The sequence below is a fragment of the Octodon degus genome, unplaced genomic scaffold (assembly GCF_000260255.1).
Source record: "Octodon degus isolate 3935 unplaced genomic scaffold, OctDeg1.0 scaffold00058, whole genome shotgun sequence".
Taxonomy (NCBI): domain Eukaryota; kingdom Metazoa; phylum Chordata; class Mammalia; order Rodentia; family Octodontidae; genus Octodon; species Octodon degus.
Window position 1 is genome coordinate 4,711,675 of NW_004524634.1, and position 20,162 is coordinate 4,731,836.

The window sequence follows — 20,162 nt, forward strand, 5'->3', positions numbered from 1 at the left end:
GAGATATTTGAAACTGTCTCATTGCTATATGTTTATCAATAAAACTTTGAAAAGGAAAAAAAAAAAAAAAGCTGAGAGATGAGATAAATGTCCTTAATTCAAAGCTTCTGTTTAAAAAATTTTGTCCTCATATCCCATTTTCATTCCTCTCCCCACAGATATACCTTTGGGTTTATAGCAGTTCTTCAAATACTAATTGTGTGTGTGTGTGTGGATGTATTAATTTATATAAAAAGCATATCATTTTTCTAATACTCCTCTTTACATATTCAGGATTCATCGCTGTTTCAGTAAGTACATCTAATTCAAATTTATTGTCATTACATAATACTCCATGGCTATCTACTAGTTTACTCATTGATTTTCCCTGTGATAGACATCAGGTTATCAACTCCCCAGTACCACAAAACATGTAATCTTTGTCCATATCTGGACCATTATAGACCTGTGTGAGCTTCTTCTTAGTTTATATACCTGAATTGGAGTTTGTGGATCGTAAGCAGTCTATACACTCAGTTTCTTACATTAGCACTGAACTTCTTCCCGTATGTATTTGTGCTGGGAGCACATGAGAATTTTTCTTCCCATTTCCCTGTCAGTAATTTCTGGTTTTTGCCAATACATGAAAAATACAAGAATTCTGTAATGTGGGAAGATTTTTTTTTTTTTTCTTTTCTTTTCTTTCTTTCTTTTTTTTTTTTTTTTTGCGGAACCAGGGATTGAACTCAGGCCCTTGAGCTTGCCTGGCAAGCGCTTACTCTACTGAGCCATCTTCCTGGCCCTGAGATTTTTTTTTTTTTTCTTTTTAACCAAATGCTATTTGTCTGGAGTATCTGCTATTTCCTCACTGTAATTTCTTTTCTTTCTTTCTTTCTTTCTTTTTTTTTTTTTAACTTATTCTTCCTTGTGTCGAGGGCTGACTTTCAATAATCATAGTGAGGGAGCTGCTCTGCTCCCTGACCCAGAAGCAGGTCGTCTGCAAATGGTTTACTCACTGTAATTTCTGAGGAAAGAAACATCTTTCATCTTTGCTTTCAGCCAGAGTATATTTGTTATTCACAGACATAATTATAATGTAGAATGTGACAAAAGTGCAATGAAAATGAAGTACTTCAATATGCTTTTCTCAGATTTTAGCATGTATCATAGATGAGGACAAATGTGAAAGACTTCATGAGCATTAATGAGCTTGATTAAAATATCTATGTAAAACTTCATTCCCCAAGCCCAGTATCTACAGTTGTTCCAAACACCTATGTATAGAATATGTACAGAAATTAATATGTGGATACCTTATCAAAATGAAAATATGATGAGAACTAATTCTGACTGAAATACAAAGGAGTTAATTGGGTCAGGTCATCCAAGTGAAAATATCTAACGAACTAGATATATCTAGACTCCTGAGCAAAATAATTTGAGTCATTTGTGTAAGTATGATCATTCATCAGAGATAATAAAGCCAAGAGGAATGATAACTGGGAAAAGAAGAAAGAAAATAGAGCCAGCTCCAGATTATAATTTTCAAACCTAATAGGTATCTATATTCATTGCCCTCTATAAGATTTTCAGGATCATTTCTCAACTTTCTGGCTTATTATGTGTGTTGATTATTTTAATTCTTGTTTCATTTTCTTTCTATGAACTCCAACCTGTAGGCAACTTTACTATCACAGTAGAATTTCTTCACCTCAATTCTAATGCTAACATTGACCATAATAACTTCTATAATATTTTAGCCATCATCTCTTAAATTTTGACATCACTCAGAGTTGTTTCTATATCTTCAGTGTTTAATCAGATACTAAAAGAAAATTTCCAATTACTTAGTATGTTGACACAAAGCATTTTTAATTTTCTGGGGAAGATTTTTGATACAAGGTAATTAATCTATCATACTTGCAGGAATATATGACAGATTCTGTTTTCTCAAAAATGATTGATACTTGGGGCTGGGGAGATGGCTCAGTGGAATAAGCGCTTCCCCGGCAAGCATAAGAGCCTGAGTTCAATCCCCGGTTCCGTAAAAAAAAAAAAAATTGATACTACCACTCAAGTTCCTGCTTTGTAAAGTTTTTGCTTTAAGAAATATATCAAAAATTATTTGTATATAGACACTTGTGACCGCCTGCTGGTTAAATTTTATTAAAATTACTATCAGTTGACCTGAACATTTCTAAAAACATTTTAGCACCCATAGATTATTATTTCTAATTTTGACTGTCTTATGAACATTTATCTCCTTTCTAACTTGAGTGGTTATAAATTACTTACCATAAAAACATGCTTCACAAAGAAAAGCATCTCCAAGCAGGCATCTGGCTAACCAGTAACAATATTCTTACATAAAGAATAGATACGTTTTCTCAAATACAGTCTGCGTGTACAAAGTGCTGTTTTAATTAAAAACTTTCTTTCCTGGATCTGTTGTCTTTAATCAATAAATATGAGAATGTCTTGCCTAGTGTTTTATAAAGGAATAAGGTACTGCAGAAGTCCTGAAACATTTCTGAACTGGTGGCATTTTCTTTTCATGTGTAGAATAAAGCATTAGTGGGTGAATTTGCTCCACTACTAAGACGCTAAACCACAGCAGCCAGCATTATATGTATTCTTGGACTAGATGTGACAGAAAACTTAAAAATGGCAGCCACTAGTGTCAGTATTTTGGTACCTTAAATCTCTATGTGGAAGCCCCATTACGAAGAACTAAGACTTCATGACGCAGGCAGGGTGGATGGTTGTGATTTGCTAGTAGCATCTTTATGAGAAACAAAGTTCTGTCCTATAGTGGGTCTTCAGCACAAATTGTCATAACACAAATACAGGTCTTTGCATGGATTACTGTGAATCTGGCTGGAAGTCAACACACATGGCTCGTTTGTGTGATTCTGACAGTTTTTACTTGGCTCTAGGGCTGGGGTGTAATGCTACATCACATCTGTGGCATCCAGTGTCCATTTTTGTTAGGGTTGTCAGTTCATAGTTATATGAAAACAACACCACTGGTCTTTGTTTTAGTAACATAGGAGATGACAAAGCACAGCATGATAAGCTTTTTCTCCAGTATAGTCCATATTTCCGTTTTCATACATGAGTAAACATACTTTTTTTTTAACATGCATGAATAAAGAGCTTTAAGTTTATATGCTATACAAGTTATTGTATAGCCTCCTTTAAAAAAAAGTATAGTGTATAACTTAGTGGTTGCGGTTCACTCACAGAATTGTATAACCATCTATCTCCCTGATCTAACTTCAGCACAGTTTTAACACTCTCCAAAAATATCCTATATATCACTACAGTCAGTCTTCATTTCCCCAAATTCTCACCCTTGCCACATCCTACAGCCACTAATTACTTTTCACCTATATGGATTTGCCCATTCTGGATACTTCATATAAATGGGTTCATACATTATGGAGGCCTTTGTGACTGGCTTCTTTCATTTAACATGTTTTCAGCTACCTTGTAACATGTATTATTTTTATGGCCAAATATTCCATTATAGGAAGGTACCACATTTATCCGAAAGTTTGTGAAAATTTGGGTGCTTTTTACTTTTGGTTATCATAAGCAAAACTATGGTGAACAGTCATGTACAAGTTTTTGTGCAGCCATGTTTTTCACTTCTCTTGGTAAATCTTTAACCATTTGAAGAACTGACTTTATCAAACTGTCTGCACCATTTTACCAGCAGAATATGAGGATTCCAGTTTGCATCCTAATAAACTAGTTTTGGTTTGTCTTTGATTTTCATCAACCTAGAAGACAGTTTATTTTGTTGAAAGAAAAAATTTTTAATCTGTATAAAGTGTTTATAGGTAATAATAAAAGATATTTTCGCTAAAGCTAGAAGCACACTCCAAAGCTTCTCATCTACTATACATGATGTGGTTTTCATCCTATATGGTGTGTATCATGGCTGGTCATATACTTTGGATGTCTAGGTTCTCAGCTTTGGACGAGAGCACCAGAGGCATGTCGTACCCACTCCTCTTACATCAACTTGTGCTGCTTCTGAGCCAGAGAGCCCATCTGCCTCTGCTTCAGTGGCTCTGCTCCTTTGTTCTTAGGGCAGCCCATTGCATTTGCTTTGGCTCCTGTTATCAAAGGTATTGACACAAAGATCCAGGATATACTTACACTGGACTTCCTGGCCTTGTTCCCATAAAATTCTTTGAAGGCATAGGAAAAAGATCTAGTCTCCCTATAAGGCCCCCTCTTCCTTCTCTGAGGTATTTCACTTTAGGTCCTCCCTTTGAATCATTTCACACAGGTTGTGGTTTCTATCTCCCCTTCCAAATTTGGCAGTTGTCTTTGGTCTAAGTTTGTTGACATTCTATTTTTAAACATGCCCCATCAAGTTAAGTGTTATTATATACTTCAGGTGGGAAGAGGGTGTTGACTGGGCCACCTTGAAACTAGGACATTTCACTGGCCTATCAAATGCTTAGTCCCTACTGAACTCAACATGGAACTCAAAACTCTGTTGCCATACCTTTCTCTGTAGATTTTTGTTCTCATTTCTTGAACTGATAATATAGTCACATGGTCCAAATTTTTTTTAATAAACAATGTCCTCTCTGCTTCTATTCCCAGACAGTGTTACCAGTTTCTTATATAATAGAGTTGTGCAATCATCACCACTATTCAGTTTTAGATCACGTTTGTTACCCCAGAAAAGTACTTGCACCCATTTTCAGTAATTTCTCATTGCCAGGCCCAGGCAACCACAAACCTGCCTCTTTTGGACTTTTCATATGAAAGAATCATATATTTTCTTTTCATTTAGCTTATTTTAAGTAATATTTTCAAGGTTTACCCATTTTGTAATACACGTTAATTCATTTTTATTTCTGCATAGTATGCTGTTGTGTGGATTTGTTTTGTATCATACTTTTGGTGTTATAAATGAGTAGTTTTGTTTTCTGCCTAACCAGAGTCACAATTTTCTCATGTTTTAAAAAGTTTTTATTGTTAGTGTGACCTTTTAGTGAATTTTTTGTATTGGTGTGATGTCTATAGTCTATGGTTAGAGATTCAGTTGTCCCAACATCATTCAGATGTCTGTCCTTCATTATCTTTTTGTCCTTTGTTGAAAATCATTTTACTATAAACTTAAGGTTTATTTCCAGACTCTCAGCTCTGTTCCATTGATTGATATATCTGTCTATTTTTACACCAATATTATGTGATTATTGTTGCTTTATAGTAAATTTTGAAATCGGGAACGGTTAAGTTCGTCTTTTGTGATCCTTTGTGTTTCCATGTAACTTTGAGATCAGTTTATAATTTTCTTCAAAAAAAGCTTGCTAGGATTTTGATATTGTGCGCAATCTATAGGTTAATTTGTGAGAAGTTGCCATCCTAACAATTTTGACTCTTACAATTCATGTATGTGGAATATCTCACTTTACTCAAGTATCTATCTGGAAAATCTGTCCATTTTAGTACCTAACATTGTTTCTTTTTTGCAGCTGTAGAGAACGTGTAAGTACAGTGTGCTCCACACCAGTCCTATCTTTATTGTCCTTTCTGTACTTGATTTTTTAACATGGTAATCACATCGTTTTTTATAGTTTACCATCTAAATCATTTGTTCTAACACTTATATAATTTTAGAGATGAAGATTATATTCCCTTTTCTAGTTAGGAAAACTGTCTCAAACAAGTTGTGGCTTGAGAGACAACTGGTAAAGGGAAGATCTAAGAGTAGCTCAGGTCCTTGAACCCTGGACCTAGGGCTTTTCTCCTGCATCAGAGTTGTTACCATTCCTGCACCATAGTGTGCAGACCTTTACACTGTCTCAACTAAACATCTTATTGTTCCCTATTATTAGTATTTGTGATCTTCACAGCCATTCAGGCACACCGCTATGTGCATTATATAGAAATTCTCCCACTTCTCTCCACTTCCCACTTCTCCAAATACTGATAAGTAAAATATTAAGTAAAAGCTCAAGGCCAAGCCCAGTGACTAGAATGCAGTAGTTGCTTTGTTAGCATTTCTTGTCAAATGCAAGATCATGCTTTGTGTTGACAGTAATTGCACAAGGTCAATGTAGCTGGTTATCATCCACCAATGCATATTATCAAGTTATAAATCCATCTTTCAAACATATCACAAGATGTTTTCTCATTTGGTCAAATCTAGCTATGTAGACTACACATACTTTTGGTCTGCCAATCAAGTAACTGTATCTCCTAGGAAAAGTAGGCTAACCCAGGGAGGTTGTTATACCTACCTCCCAGATTTCTGGCTAAAATTTAGTAATTTTTTCTTTGACTTTGAAATGCTTACAAATTATCATATTGGTGGTCAGTTCTAAATTTTACAAGTCACCAGTGTTACATCAAGTAATTTGCAATGCTAATCTTTCTAAAAGTCAGAATATTTACAGTTTCTAAGTGCCTAACATGATTCTATGGCAAGTTTTCCTGGTGGTGCTTGGAATGTTTGTTCAGAAAGCAGACATTGTTCTCTGTGTTACTTGGGCTTTAGATTACCAGATCGGCTTAAGTTAAAAAAAAAAAAATCACTTGGCACTTTTTCAAAATATAGATACCCATATCCCTCCCCTAGAGATTATAATTCATTGTTCTGGGTTATCCCCCTTTCACAATGTTTTTACAGTATGCAAACTAAACTTAAGAAATATTGTTTTATGCTATATTTGTTCAACTGCATTTTAATGATTTGTTTTTATTCTTCACTAACATTTCACCATTATTCTAGCCTTAACTTATCCTTCATTGTTCTGCTTTCCCTCTGTATAACTGAAAAGGCCTTTGGGTTCTTTCATACTTTGTTTTTTTAAAAAACAAAATAATATTCCACTCAGGATTTCTCCTGGGACCTTGCAGCTCTTTGGTGTTTGTGTAAGTGCTTGAGTCTGCTCTAGTTGGAGAGCACTCTTCGCAGATCATCACTTTCTTTGGTTGTCTCCAGACTTCTGTATTGCATCAAAATTATGTGCAGGTATCAGTTGACAATTTCATTCTATAAGTGCATCAGGTTAAGGTTTGGCTAGCATCTTCAGAGTTCGGTTAACTCTGGGGAAATACTTAGCTAAGCCTCTTTTTGTCTTATATAAGTCTTGGCAGCTTGGGCCTTGTCCAACTACAGCAGCACAGCAGCATTATCTTCCCTTTCACAGATGTACGACAGCATGTTAACATTGTTCACAACATTTTTCCAGCTGCATCTCAATTTTAATTCAATTAGAAAGAATTATTGGGGCTGGGGAAATAGCTCAGTAGAATAAGAGCTTACCTGGCAAGTGCAAAGGCCTGAGTTCAATCCCTGTGTCCACCAAAAAAAGAAAAAAAAGCCTTAAAAAAAAATAGAATTATTGAGGACTTGAAGAAGTCTTTTATATACTGTGTATAACTTCACCATTGACTATAGATAACTAAAATAGGTTCTCTGGTTTTTATAGGTGGCACGCCATATTTCTTCTGACTCTATTTCACCTGCCAGTAGCTCCTTGAGTTTGAACTGTACTCTTCGCAGTGAAAAAGATGGGCACAAGTTAAACAAGGGCATACAGGCTGGTAAGTCACTTGAAGTTAAACTTTTCCCAGAAAATAAAAATGTGGCTTCTTAGACATGTTACTCAGCTCAACTCTCTCTCTTGTTTTGTGTATGTTTAGTATAGTGTCTACAGGGTCTCGCTACACAGATCGGACTCTTAGTGATGCTCCTGTTTTCAGCCTCTCAAGTGCTGGGATTACAGGCACATGCTACCACACTTGGTCTCAGTCGCCCTCAGCACATCCCAGGGGTGGGGTTGGCTTAACTCTTTAACAACAACAACAACAAAAAGTGAAGATTAAGACTACTTGTAAATTTAAATGCCACTTTTCACCTATAAATTGACAAAAATCCAATTTTATGAGTAAGATGTATGAAAATAAGTATCCTCAAACATTCTAGTGGGAGTATAAGTTTGTGGTACAACCCTTCTGAAAGGCAGTTTGGCTGTTTCTATCAAAGTTACTTTGACCTGGCATTTTTACTTTTGAAATTTAGCCTATAGATATACTTGGAAATGTGCCAATGGAAAGTATGCAAAATTAACTTTTTTTTTTTTTTTTTTGCTGGCTCAGCCCACCCTGAGGGTGGGGCTGGCGCGTTATGTGGTGCTGGGAATTGAACTGTGGTCCTCTGAGCCTACCTAAGCGTGCCTAAGCAGGCACTTTAGACCACTGAGCTATCTTGCCAGCCCAAAATTAACTATTGAAGTATCTGTTGTTTACAAATAATTAGCAAAAAAAAATTTAAAATCACCTTAGCTATCCATCAGCAATTAGTTAAAGAAATTGTACTTCTGCATAAACAAAATAGTACATAAGACTGAAGAAGCTTTCTCTGTACTAATATTAAAAAGATTTCCAAGATAGACTATTTATCTATTTTGGCGGAACTGGGGATTGAACTCAGGCCCTTCTGCTTGCCAGGCAAGCACTTATTCTACTGAGCCATCTCCCCAGCCCTCAAGATAGACAATTTAAAACAAAAATCAAGACATAGAACAGTGTATACTATGCCACCATTATTTATTTATTTATATTTTAATAAAGGAGGGAAGGGCTGGGGACATAGCTTGACTGTCTTAAGTGCCTGCCTGGCAAGAGGAAAGACCCAAGTTCAATCCCCGGTATCGCATGCCAGGCTGGCTGCCAAAACCAGGCTTGGTGGCTCACACCTGTAATCCCAGCCCCGGGGAGGCTTAGTGAGACAGGAGGATCACTGAGTCTGAGTCTGAGCTGCATAGGGAGACCTTGTGCCAAATAAGTAAATAAAGGAACAAAGAGAATTGCTTGAGGGCATAAAAAATAATTCTCCAGAATGATAAAATTGTGAACAAAGCTAATGTATAATAGGAGGGGAAAGAAAGGTTTCAGTATATGCCTTCCTATATCTTTTGTTTATAAAACAAAAATAAACTTCCTTTTTCACTTGTTTTTCTCTCCCTCAAGTCTTATCTTTAAAACATCAACCTCTTTCTTAGCCAGGTAGCTACCAGAAGTGTTTACTGTCTTAGAATCAGAACTAAAATCTTTTGCTGACTGAATATTTATTCTTCTTTCTCTCTGATAATTAAACTGAGAAATAGAATCCTTCTTTCTCCCTGACTTTCTTCTCTAAAATTCTCTCCACCTCCCTTCCCTTTATTCTTTTTGCTGTTCTCCTACCCTTCACCACCCTCAAAAAAGGCAGCATGTCTTTGAAGAATTAAAAAGGTTTTACCTGCTTGTTTGAATGAACTTGTCAGTGAAGCCTCAAGGATGATCCTAGAGACATCTGTGACCTTTCCCCTCAGGTAATTTGGAGATTGTGACTGGTACCAAAAAGCACACTCGTGATGTTGGAGTGACTTTCCCAACTCCTACTAGCAGTGAGGCCAGATTAGAAGAGGACAGCGATATAACTTCTTGGTCAGAAGAAAAAATTGAAGGGAAGAAGCTCTTTGTTGATTTTCTTGGAGACAAAAAGTTAAGGAAGAACAAGCCAATTTCCTATGAAGGTCAGTTTCTAATTTCAGGTTTTGTAGAAGAAAGTAGTGAATTAAGTCTTTTGCAGTGCTAAAATTTCTTTATTTCTGAATGACTTAAGTATCTAAAACTACATTGACAGAGTCATACCTGCTCTGGGGCCCCTCAGAGCTAAGTCTCCTATAAGTCTACATTATATATGTCTTTGATGAGACCCCCCGATGGAATTATAAAAATGATATAATCTTTTTTCCTCCTTAAAAATAATTCCTATAGGAGTTTCATGGTTTGTTCCTGTGGAAAATGTGAAATCTGGATCTAAGAAGGAAAACTTGCCCAAGATTTATGGCCCTGGCATCTCCTGGTTTGAACCAGTAACCAAAACTAAACCCTGGAGGGAGCCACTACGGGAAAAGAACTGGCAGGAACAATGCATGGATGGTCAGGGATCAGTGGCTGACCGAGGTGGAAATGATGGCCGAGGCCCACCGAGACCATTTGTGAAAGCAACCCTACAGGTATAGTGGCATCAAGTTAACCTTGTCTGTGTATTTAGGTGGCAAAGGGCAAGACAGGAAGAAGTTGTGTCTCTGACTTGGCTTGCCAGGTTTTAGTTGTGTGACCCTCTTTTTTAGCAGCTCTGCAGTTCATGTTTCACTACATGAGGAATTGGTTTCTCATCATTAATCAAATGCTGCCTTGTTTTTAGTGTTCTAAATAATGTGCCACCCTCAGGATCTGGGGACAAGGTAACAATAGAAGGGAGGATATTATGTGGCAAGTTTATGGATACCCATTTCAAGAGGCCTGGGGTTTGTGTAAACATTTTATGTCACCATTTAGGTAATGCCTATTCCTTCTTATGACAAGATTCAAAAGGCATTCTTTTTCTTTTTCTTTTTTTTCTGAGGATTGAACCCAAGGCTGTGCAAGCACTCTACCATTGAATTCCTCCCCAGCCTCACCAACCATCTCTAGCCCTCATCTCCAGCCTTGGAGGCTAAAGGAAGTGTTATTTATTGAAATATTTATCTGAAGAGAAATTTAAAATGCCCCAGTGCCTCTGCTCTGTCCTAGCAACATTCTGGAGAGTTGTAACTTGTCATAGCTTACTTTTTATCTTATTTAGAGGCATTCCTTTGGTCCCTGCTGGAGCTCCCCCCTGCAGAGAAATATCACAGTAGTCCTTAACTATAGATGTGTTCTGAGGATTGGAAATCAGCTCTCCAAAGCTACTGGGTAGGTGTAGTTTTTCTGGGCACTTGGATAGCATCTTGCATCATTAATATTAGATTGGGGTTCTTCTGCTTTAGGAATCACTTCACCTTCACAGACCTGACTTTATCTCCCGCTCTGGGGAGCGGATAAAACGCCTGAAGTTAATAGTCCAGGAGAGGAAGCTGCAGAACATGTTGCAGAGTGAACGGGATGCGCTGTTCAACACTGTGTGTCCCCTTCCCAGGAGAGGTACACCCTCTTGTCACTTTCCTCTTAGTGTCTAGAGAAGACAAGATAGCTGCTTGGCTGGTGAATAACTAACTGCTAACTGAAAACTGAATGTGATTCTGTGCTTACTGAGGCTTAAATCTTAACCTAACAGAAATGGCCCCACTTTTCAGCACTTTCGTGATACAAGTAATTTAGTATTCTTTTTTTTTTTTTTTTTTTGCGGAGCCAGGGATTGAACTCAGGCCCTTGCGCTTGCCAGGGAAGCGCTTATTCTACTGAGCCATCTCCCCAGCCCCCTAATTTAGTATTCTAATCTGATGGCTGCATCTTTAAAAGGAAATGTGTACAGTGATCATGCGATTTATTTTTTAAACCAGATCTTGTGCAGTGTCTGTGAGCAAGTTGGCTACAAAAATAAAATGTTATTTTCCTATAAAGATGTGTCTAGCTCTGGCTTTCCTATCTCATAGGATGGTATTAATAACAGCAATAGTAAATGCTTAGCTCCTACCTCTTGTGCTGTTCACACAGCACCTCTCTAAAATAGATACCAATGATATCCCTATTTCACAGTGAGAAAATGGAGGCAGAGAGAGATAAAGTGCTCTGCCCTAGATTACGGCTTCGCAAGTAAAAGAGCTAAGATTTAAACCCAGGTGGGCTGGCTCCAGAGTCTGTGCACTTAATATTTACACGGAGCCTAAGATCTTAATAAAATAATTTGTGAGATGTGTGAAAACTATGAAGTACTATCTAATGTTGTCAACATAGTCTTACTATTAAGCCAGTTTTTTGCTATATAACTGTTCATTCTGAGCTATAGAATATTGTCGTAGGGGCCATAGATGGCGCTCATGGTCACTCTAGTCCAATGATAGTGAACCTTTCAGATTTTTAAATGATACAAACAGCCTGCCAAGGTGTGCATGGCATAGGTTCGCCACCACTGATGTTGTTTAATCTTGGCTTTGGCTTTGGTCTTAGTCATTGATTATTGCTTACCAACCTGTACCACCAGCTCAAGTTAGAGGCACAAAGTCAAGCTGTTCCTCTTATACCTCTAGAGTGCCACTTCTTTCCTTATGAAGTCACTGTGCACTGAAAACCACTTCTCTTGCTTAGTCTTCCTTGCTGCTGAGAAGAAGAAGCCTATTGGAAAGAAGGAGATGATTCAGAGGTCTAAACGGTAAGGCCAAAGGAACAAGAGTAACTATGAAAGTACAAACCAGACTATGAGGTGGTCAGAAATTCTGGCTTGTCCTCCAGAACAAAGCTGTAGTGCTCACACTGAAATGTTATGAGTGGGGGCCTGCCCATTAGCTCAGTTGTTTAAGTGCCTGCTTAAACAAAGCAGTCAGCCTCAGGGTGCTGTGGTTTGAAACCCAGATACTCAAGCCGATCCAGACCAGCATTGGAGGTAAGTTGTGGAAGTGGCTTCTCACAGCATGAAAACAGAAAAACAGATAACAGATAGAGTATGAATTATTAATGTACAAAGGATTAAAAGATTCCTACTAATTTGCATACATTAGTCAAGGTTGTCTTTATTAAAAACCTAGATACATAGAATACTTTGAAATAACATTATTTATTCAAGGCCATGCCCTCTATCTTAGTAGTCCTATTTGTAGCAGTTTATCCAGTAGAATGAGGAATAATAGTGTTCTCTAAATATTAAGTTTTTTTTAAAATCAGGTTTCAGGAGCATTTTTACAGTGCTGTCGTTTGTGGTCTTGGAAAGAAGCAATTATGGTTATGTAAATATATATATTTTTACATGCAGAGAATATCTCTAAAAGACAAAAACATTCCCTTCTAATAGTGTTTGCCTTTGGGAAAAAGAACTGAGTGGCTGGCGTATAGAGATTCATTGTTCACTTTTTGTGTGTTTTGAATCTCAAACCATTACAAGAACTAGTTATTAATTAATTTGAGATAGCATATGTTGATCATGACCATGCCATGGAAGACTTACAGGTTACATTTTAGGGTTCCTTGGGGGCTTGCTTTAATAAGAAGTCTTACAAAGCACCTGCTTAGGCAGATGTAGGGACCAGGGCAGATGCTGTGCCAGCCCCATCCCCAGGGTGCCCTGAGATGGCAATTAAGATTGGGCATGGTGGCGTGTGCCTATAATCCCAGTGCTTGGGAGGCTGAAAACAGAAGGATCCCTATGAGTCCATTCTGTGTAGTGAGACCCTATACTAAATACATAAAAAATTATTATTTATTTATTTATGTTTTATTTTGCGGTACCGGAGATTGAACTCAGGGCCTTGCGCTTGCCAGGCAAGCACTTATTCTACTGAGCCATCTCCCTGGCCCCCAAAAATTAAAAATTAAAAAAGAATAGTTTTACAGTTGGGTGCTTCTGAAGTAATGGTTCTTAAAAGAATTTATCTCCCTGTGATTGAGGTTTCTCACATGGAATCTTGTTTACCACTGCCTTTTTCATGGAGCATAACTTCTACTTGGTAAGAGTGACTGACAGATAAATTGATTGCTCAGACCTAGGTATATGACAGACATTTTCTTAAAAATGAAGAATTGAATCTGTCACTGCAGAGAAAATAGCTGACAGTATTTGTTCCCAGAGAGAAAATTTGACCTTGCAATAGAGAAAGAAATTCTAGAGATTATCTTTACTACTATTAGCTTGACAGATTTTTAGTATTCAGACTTTTCTGACAGGATCAGCAGTGACATTAACAAACACGATGTTGTTCATTTAAGTCGTCAATTTGTCAACATTTAGAAGATTTGCATAACACTCTGGATCAGGATTTTCTAATGATGTTACAAAATCAGGCATGGATAAATGGTCCATGTAAAATGCAAGATAGACTGATGAGTTTTTATGTGATACTATGAAAAGGTCACAAATCTAATTTCAGATTGTACTTGCAGCTGGTTTTCAAGAAACTACCTCTTGTCAAATTGTCATATATTAGAGAAAATCAGCAGTTATGTTCCCAATTACATGTGTGAGGTGAGATTTTTAAAAAATATTTTAACCAGAGTAATTTATGACAGACTTAATATAGAAGCAGTTACGAATCAAGCTCTCTTCTATTAAACCAGACATTAAGTTTGCAAAACATATGAAACTGTGCCAATCCTCTGACTGAAAGATTTTTGTTTTTTTTTTCTAGAAAATAGATTGTGTTAACATGTTCACAGGCTCATGGTTATTTTTTCAGCTTATTGTTATTTCTAAGTGAATGAATAATTTTTGTCTTGATTTGGTTTCATTTTGTGGTATTGGGCTTTGTACATAATAGACATTCTATCACTGAGCTACCTACCTACCCTCTAAGAACTTAAGTATTTATATTTGATATAACTTGTTTTTTTAAATTCATTCCTTTATTATTCTACATTTATTCAATACCTACTATATTTTTAGGTTGATAACAAGGGCTCTAATAAAGATAGTATATTCATTCATTAAATTAAGGTCTATTTAGAAAATAGAATTATACACAGGCAAGTGCCTTGTGGTATAATGGAGTAATCTAACTAAAGAAGTCAAAGATCTTTTCAAGGAAAATTACAGTACTCTTAAAAAAGAGACCGTAGAAGATTTCAGAAAATGGAAAGATATTCCATGCTCCTGGATAGGAAGAACCAACATTGTGAAGATGGCCATACTCCCAAAATTGCTGTGCAGATTTAATGCAATCCCTATCAGACTACCACCGACATACCTCACAGACCTAGAGAAATCATTCCTAAAATTTATATGGAACCAGAAAAGACCTAGAATAGCAAAGGCAATCCTGGTCAATAAAGACAAGGTAGGAGGCATTACAATTTCAGTCATTCCTGACTTGAAATTATACTACAGGGCTACTGTGATAAAATCAGCATGGTACTGGCAACAAAATAGACCTGAGGATCAATGGAATAGGTTAGAAGACACTGAAGGCCCTAGGAACACACTCAGCCACCTTATCTTTGACAAAAGGGCCAAACATACTCACTGGAAGAAAGATAGCCTTTTTAACAAATGGTGCTGGAAAAACTGGCTCTCTACATGCCAAAAACTCAAACTTGACCCAGGTCTATCACCATGCACTAAACTAAAGTCAAAATGGATTGATGTAACTTGTAATATGGTATTAATAGATAAAATCCACATTGGGAATTCTCAAATTTTAGAGCTGTAAGGAATCGTGAGCCCATATAATTTGAGAACCATTGCTTTATTTTAATTCTGTTATAGAATTTAGTTAAGACAAAAATTATACAGCATTCCTTGTGTAGCTCGCTATACTGTCACTTCCGCAACAGCAGTCCTAGTGTAAGGCACTGTGAGGCTTGCCTGCATGAAGACAGGCAGGGCATCTTATGTAAACTATAGAGGATTTCAGTCATAAATATATTTGGAGAAGGAGGCATTCCCATCTACTGGATGGAAACTCAAAGTTTTAAATGTTTATTATTTTTATTATTCACTCTATGCTATAACCCACTTAAACTGTTCTTTCTTGGAAATTTAATAATTTCCAATCAGCCATATTTGTCACACATGCATTTGGTTGTGTTTCTTCCAACTTCAAATCAGTGGCACCCAATACCAGATAGAATAGAACCTCATTTCTCATGTGACTATATGACCCTCGACACCCCAACTCATTCTCACCCCTCCTGCTTCCCACATGTTACCTTGCATGGTGGCTCATACAGTCCTGGCTTTATTCTTACCAGCACTCACTTTTTCCTGATGTGTCCACCTTTTGTTCTACCTCTTCTTTTTTTCTGCTCTTCACGATCCAGCTCAAGCCTAATTTGTTCTCTGAATTCTTTCATGAACACTTTCTATCAGAATAAGTTTTTCTTCTCCTATAACTCTGTAGCATTTTTTAGATATCACTATTATAGTACTTCTCATTCCAGTCATTTGTTTGTGCTTTAAAATATAGTAGTAATACCTATCTGTTATCTTATATTTAAAGAATACATTTTTCCATATTGAGGGGAAAACAAATTTACCCTCACACCACTTTGTCTTACTCTTTTTCACTGAAGCATCCACTATTAGCAGGATTGTATTATATTTTTACTTATCTCTTCCAGATTGTGAGCACTTCAGGCCGGGGTTCTTTATGTCTAAGTGTCTAACAGCAAGCTGGGCACATTGTAGAGGCGGGGCCTGTCTGAGAGTCTAAGTGCTGTAGAGCTTAGGGAGATGTGGTGAGAAGAGACCACTTACCTCTGTGCCTTGTGACTTCATTGCTTCTGTCTTCCCACTGGTGCCATTTCTAAGGATTTATGAGCAGCTGCCAGAAGTACAGAAAAAAAGAGAAGAAGAGAAGAGGAGATCAGAATATAAGTCCTACCGGCTACGCGCTCAGCTGTATAAAAAGGTCAGTGGAGTTGGTACTGTATATGGAGCAGGATGGATTAGGCTTATCAGGAGAGAGCAATGGAGAGAAAAAGTCTGATCTGTTTGGGCATTCGGTCAGAATGACCCAAGTTTGAAATTCAAAATGCACTGTGCTGGAATTTCAAACTTAAGGCACTTGTTAAGGCACAAGTTTCAAGTCAGGCTGAGTTTCTCTGCCTGAATTGTATACAGCATATGTGGCATTTGCAGTGAAGCCATATTCCTCACGAGGCAACTTAGAGATAATGATGGAAATGCTCAAAACATCAGAATAGTCAGAGCTCCAAAGGTTTTATGCTCCTCATCATTAAGTCAGATACAGAGGAACACATTCTGGAACCAGGATCATGGAAAGATTCAAGTTTGTACCTCTAGAACTACTAAAGTAATCTGGAAATGTCTTAAGTGTGGCCTAAGAGGTGGTGGCACTGGAAGTCAGAGGTTTTAGCCCCAGTGGATCAGTAGTGCTGCAGGTCCAAAAAGCTCACAGCGTAGAGGTTGTGCTACCAGTTCATTCCCTGAGAAACCAGGCTGACCACTGGGCATGCAGGGCCATGTCCTTCATTGTTCTTGTTTCCCTCTCAGCATCTCCCAACACGTCAGAGAACTCTGACAGTCAGAAACTCCAAGACCTGATCATACCAGATGGGGTCGAAGAACTGTCTCTGAAGTGCCCCCCAAAACTCAGGCTGCTTTCTCAGGGGGAGGTCCCTGGCACTGTCCAGCATGTCTAGGGTGTTACTACTCTGTGCTTGCACTGTGGACTAGTCTGTCAGGGTTATAGATTATCTGTACTTATGTGGAAATAGTAAGTGTTGCTTGCGGATCATCTTTCCTAAACTCTAGGATTTTTTTTTTTTTTTTTTTCCTAATTGCCAGTCTGTGTAACTAAGTAACATGAACAAGATTTGGGTGTCTGCAGAAACAGAGCTGGGGTGAGAAGTGGCTGTTTGCCTTTGATAGTCACAGTAGCTGATTTCTTCTTGACTTTCTTTTTTTCCACAGAAAGTGACCAATCAACTCCTGGGGAGAAAAGTGCCCTGGGACTGACATAAGATTATTTTCCTCAAAGCCTTGGAATTTTATTTTTGAACCTGGAAGAATACAGTCTTTATTTTTAATTTATGTGGTTTAATAAAACTTACTTTTTGTCCATGTGTGTCTTAGCAACAGTAATTTCTAGGGCATGGAGCAAAGTGTTGGTCAGAATGACTGATATGTGGAGCAGTCATTTCTCCATAGAGGCTTTGCCTACAGAGTTATAATCTCTTAATTCTAGTTGAGTGACTCCTTTTTTGTATATGCCTTTATACTTTTAGAAAATAACTTTTGATTGACTCATAGTAAAGCAAGCAGTAGAAGGTCATTTCCTTCCCATCTGGCGCAGGGAACTGGATAGTGTGTGCCTTGTCATTTCTGAATGCATCAGTGGATAGAAATGAGCTCTTAGAAAGAAACATGGTCCATCTCTTTAGGAATACAGTGTCATAAGTACTTTTCTCATTGCTAAAGCAAAATACCCAACACCCAGAGTTAAAGGATTTTTCCTTGTAGCTCACAGTTTATAGAGGTTTCATTTCAGAATTGGCTGGTTCCAAATCTGGTAGCAGGGCAGAGGGGCAGCGCAGAGGAAAAACAGTTTGTGTGAGGCAGAAAGTAGCAAAGAAGCAGCACTGACAGCAGCCCTCTTTCAGCCCCTTGTATTTCATCCAGGCTACATGCCCTTACAATAGCTGACACTCTCGCCCAGGGAGGACCTTCCCGTTGTGCACAGCCAGAACTATGCTGGACCAACCAGTGAACTAACGAAGTAATCACACACCCTTGATCCCAGCACCATACACTTAATCCCTGATCATACACTCTAGATCCAGTCACCTCTGAAAAGCCCCACCTATGACCTTGTGAGGATTTCATGGGGAAATCTAGACAAAAGGCATAACACGCAGTGTGGCTGACATGGTAAGTGCTGTGTCACCGGTTCTGTGGGAAGTATCTGCTTAGAATACCTGCCATTTACACCGAGTATCTTGGGACACACAGGTACAGAGCCTCCACTCCCTGGAATTTTAGCCCCAAAGTTGAGAGGGAAGGTGCTGAGCAAGCTCTTCATAGGTTCAGTGAATGCTAGAAGCAAGGGCAGTCATGGCTGGTGGCCTTCACAGAAGCTTCCTGGAAGCCATATCAAAGAACAGGTGCTGCCCCAAAACCATGCCGAGATTTTTGGACCATGCCATCTAAGGACCTACTAAGCAATAAAAGAAGCCAAGAAGAAGCAGAGATGAGCAAGTTAATTAAGTATTTTGGACTACCTATAAATGAGAGGGTTATTCTAAGCTCCCTTTCAGCTCCAGGGCTCTATGACTATTTACACGTTGCTTAGGAGGTTACTATTCAGCAGACAAGGTATAGCTATTTTAAAACTCTGATCTACAAAGGAATCTGGGAGGATGGAGGTAGATTTAAGATTGATGAGCATGTTCCCCTTGAGGCCCAGGGCTGTGTCATCCAGACACCTTCCCAGAGTATTTAGGGTCAGAGACTGAGAAGCCCCAGCTGGCAACTGGCTTCCTGTTCCTCCCCACCAGCCCAAGCCAGAAAGTACCTCAAGAATCCTACTATACTGTGGGTGTTCTGGGGAACCTGGTAACATGTCTTCTAGGTTTTTTTAAATGGGAAACTCACATGCTTGCCTTCAGATGAAAGCAATATTCCTGCAGGCCACCACCCACATCAAGGTATGAAAGGGGGCTTGGGTCTTGCCAAGAGTTTCCCCACCTCCCTGCCTCTCCTATTCATGGAGACCTTTGACTGAGTGCTGCACACAGAATCCAGGTTTCTGCCTCAGACAGGCCTTACCCCCTTCCAGAATCTTCTTACCCCAGGCCTCAGTGTGGTTCCCCCACTGTGCACACAGCCATTTGGGCTGATCACCTGGCAGACCCTTAAAAATCACTGCCTCGTGCTGCCATTCCTGTGGCCATCAGGCTACTGTGCTCCCCTCTACCTGCTCTACACACACATATACCAGGATTATGTTGTAGGACTTCATTTTTTGTTCTTACATGGGTGCTAGAAACCCAGGCCAAGACCAAACATTACTCCTGGTTCAGAGTTAGGTGGGATTCACTCTTTCACAGCTTCTTAGACCTACTTCATCCCTGACCTGAGAATTCCTCTCCTTTTCCTCTGGAAGTTAGACTCCAAGTTGGAGCTCAGCCTGGGCAATTTAGGGACTAGCACTGCCCTCCTCCTTGAGGGTAGCTTCCATTTCTGCCTAACTGAAGAAGACCTTTAGTGACCACAAGCACATGCAGTATAGGGTGAGAGCATTCACAACCTATTTTGTGTGTCCTAACTGATGGTTCTGGCCATTTGTTAGAAAGTAAGGTGAAGCTGAACTGTCAGCATGATTTACATCTTCCCTGTTTGGATCTGGGTTATTTTAACCTAGTTGTATTTTTACCAGCTCTAAAGTCTTATTTGTAGCCCTTTTCCAGTTTCTCACTACTTAGGAACCTTGGGCCCAGGCACACAGGGAAAACCAAATCTTCAGAAATGAAACTTACTTTTCTGTGGCCTCTAGGGGGTGTGCTTGGCACATCTCCACGACTGCCCTTTTCAGCTTTCCAAGATGAAGATCCTCATCTAAGGCAGTATCATGCCTAAGCAAAATGATTTTTCAAGTTTGATCTGGCCACAGTTTAAGGGGATTATAGCCACAAGGGTCTAATTTTTGGTGTGGGGGCAGTACTAGGTGAACGTAGCCAGTGGTGGCAAACCTATGGCACATGTTATTTTTTTTTAACCACTTTTTTTTTTT

General features: G+C 38.5%; 1 protein-coding gene across 1 annotated transcript in view; it reads left to right on the forward strand.

Annotated features, from left to right (window-relative positions):
* Alms1 (ALMS1, centrosome and basal body associated protein) overlaps positions 1-16,254 on the forward strand; it is a 238,310-nt gene extending 222,056 nt beyond the window's left edge. The window contains exons 18-23 of the mRNA XM_023718405.1: positions 7,443-7,557; positions 9,330-9,533; positions 9,778-10,019; positions 10,815-10,968; positions 12,015-12,136; positions 16,220-16,254. Of these exons, the coding sequence (XP_023574173.1) occupies positions 7,443-7,557; positions 9,330-9,533; positions 9,778-10,019; positions 10,815-10,968; positions 12,015-12,052 (753 nt within the window). The 3' untranslated portion in view covers positions 12,053-12,136; positions 16,220-16,254. The remainder of the gene's footprint in view (positions 1-7,442; positions 7,558-9,329; positions 9,534-9,777; positions 10,020-10,814; positions 10,969-12,014; positions 12,137-16,219) is intronic.
* Positions 16,255-20,162: the final 3,908 nt, after the last annotated feature.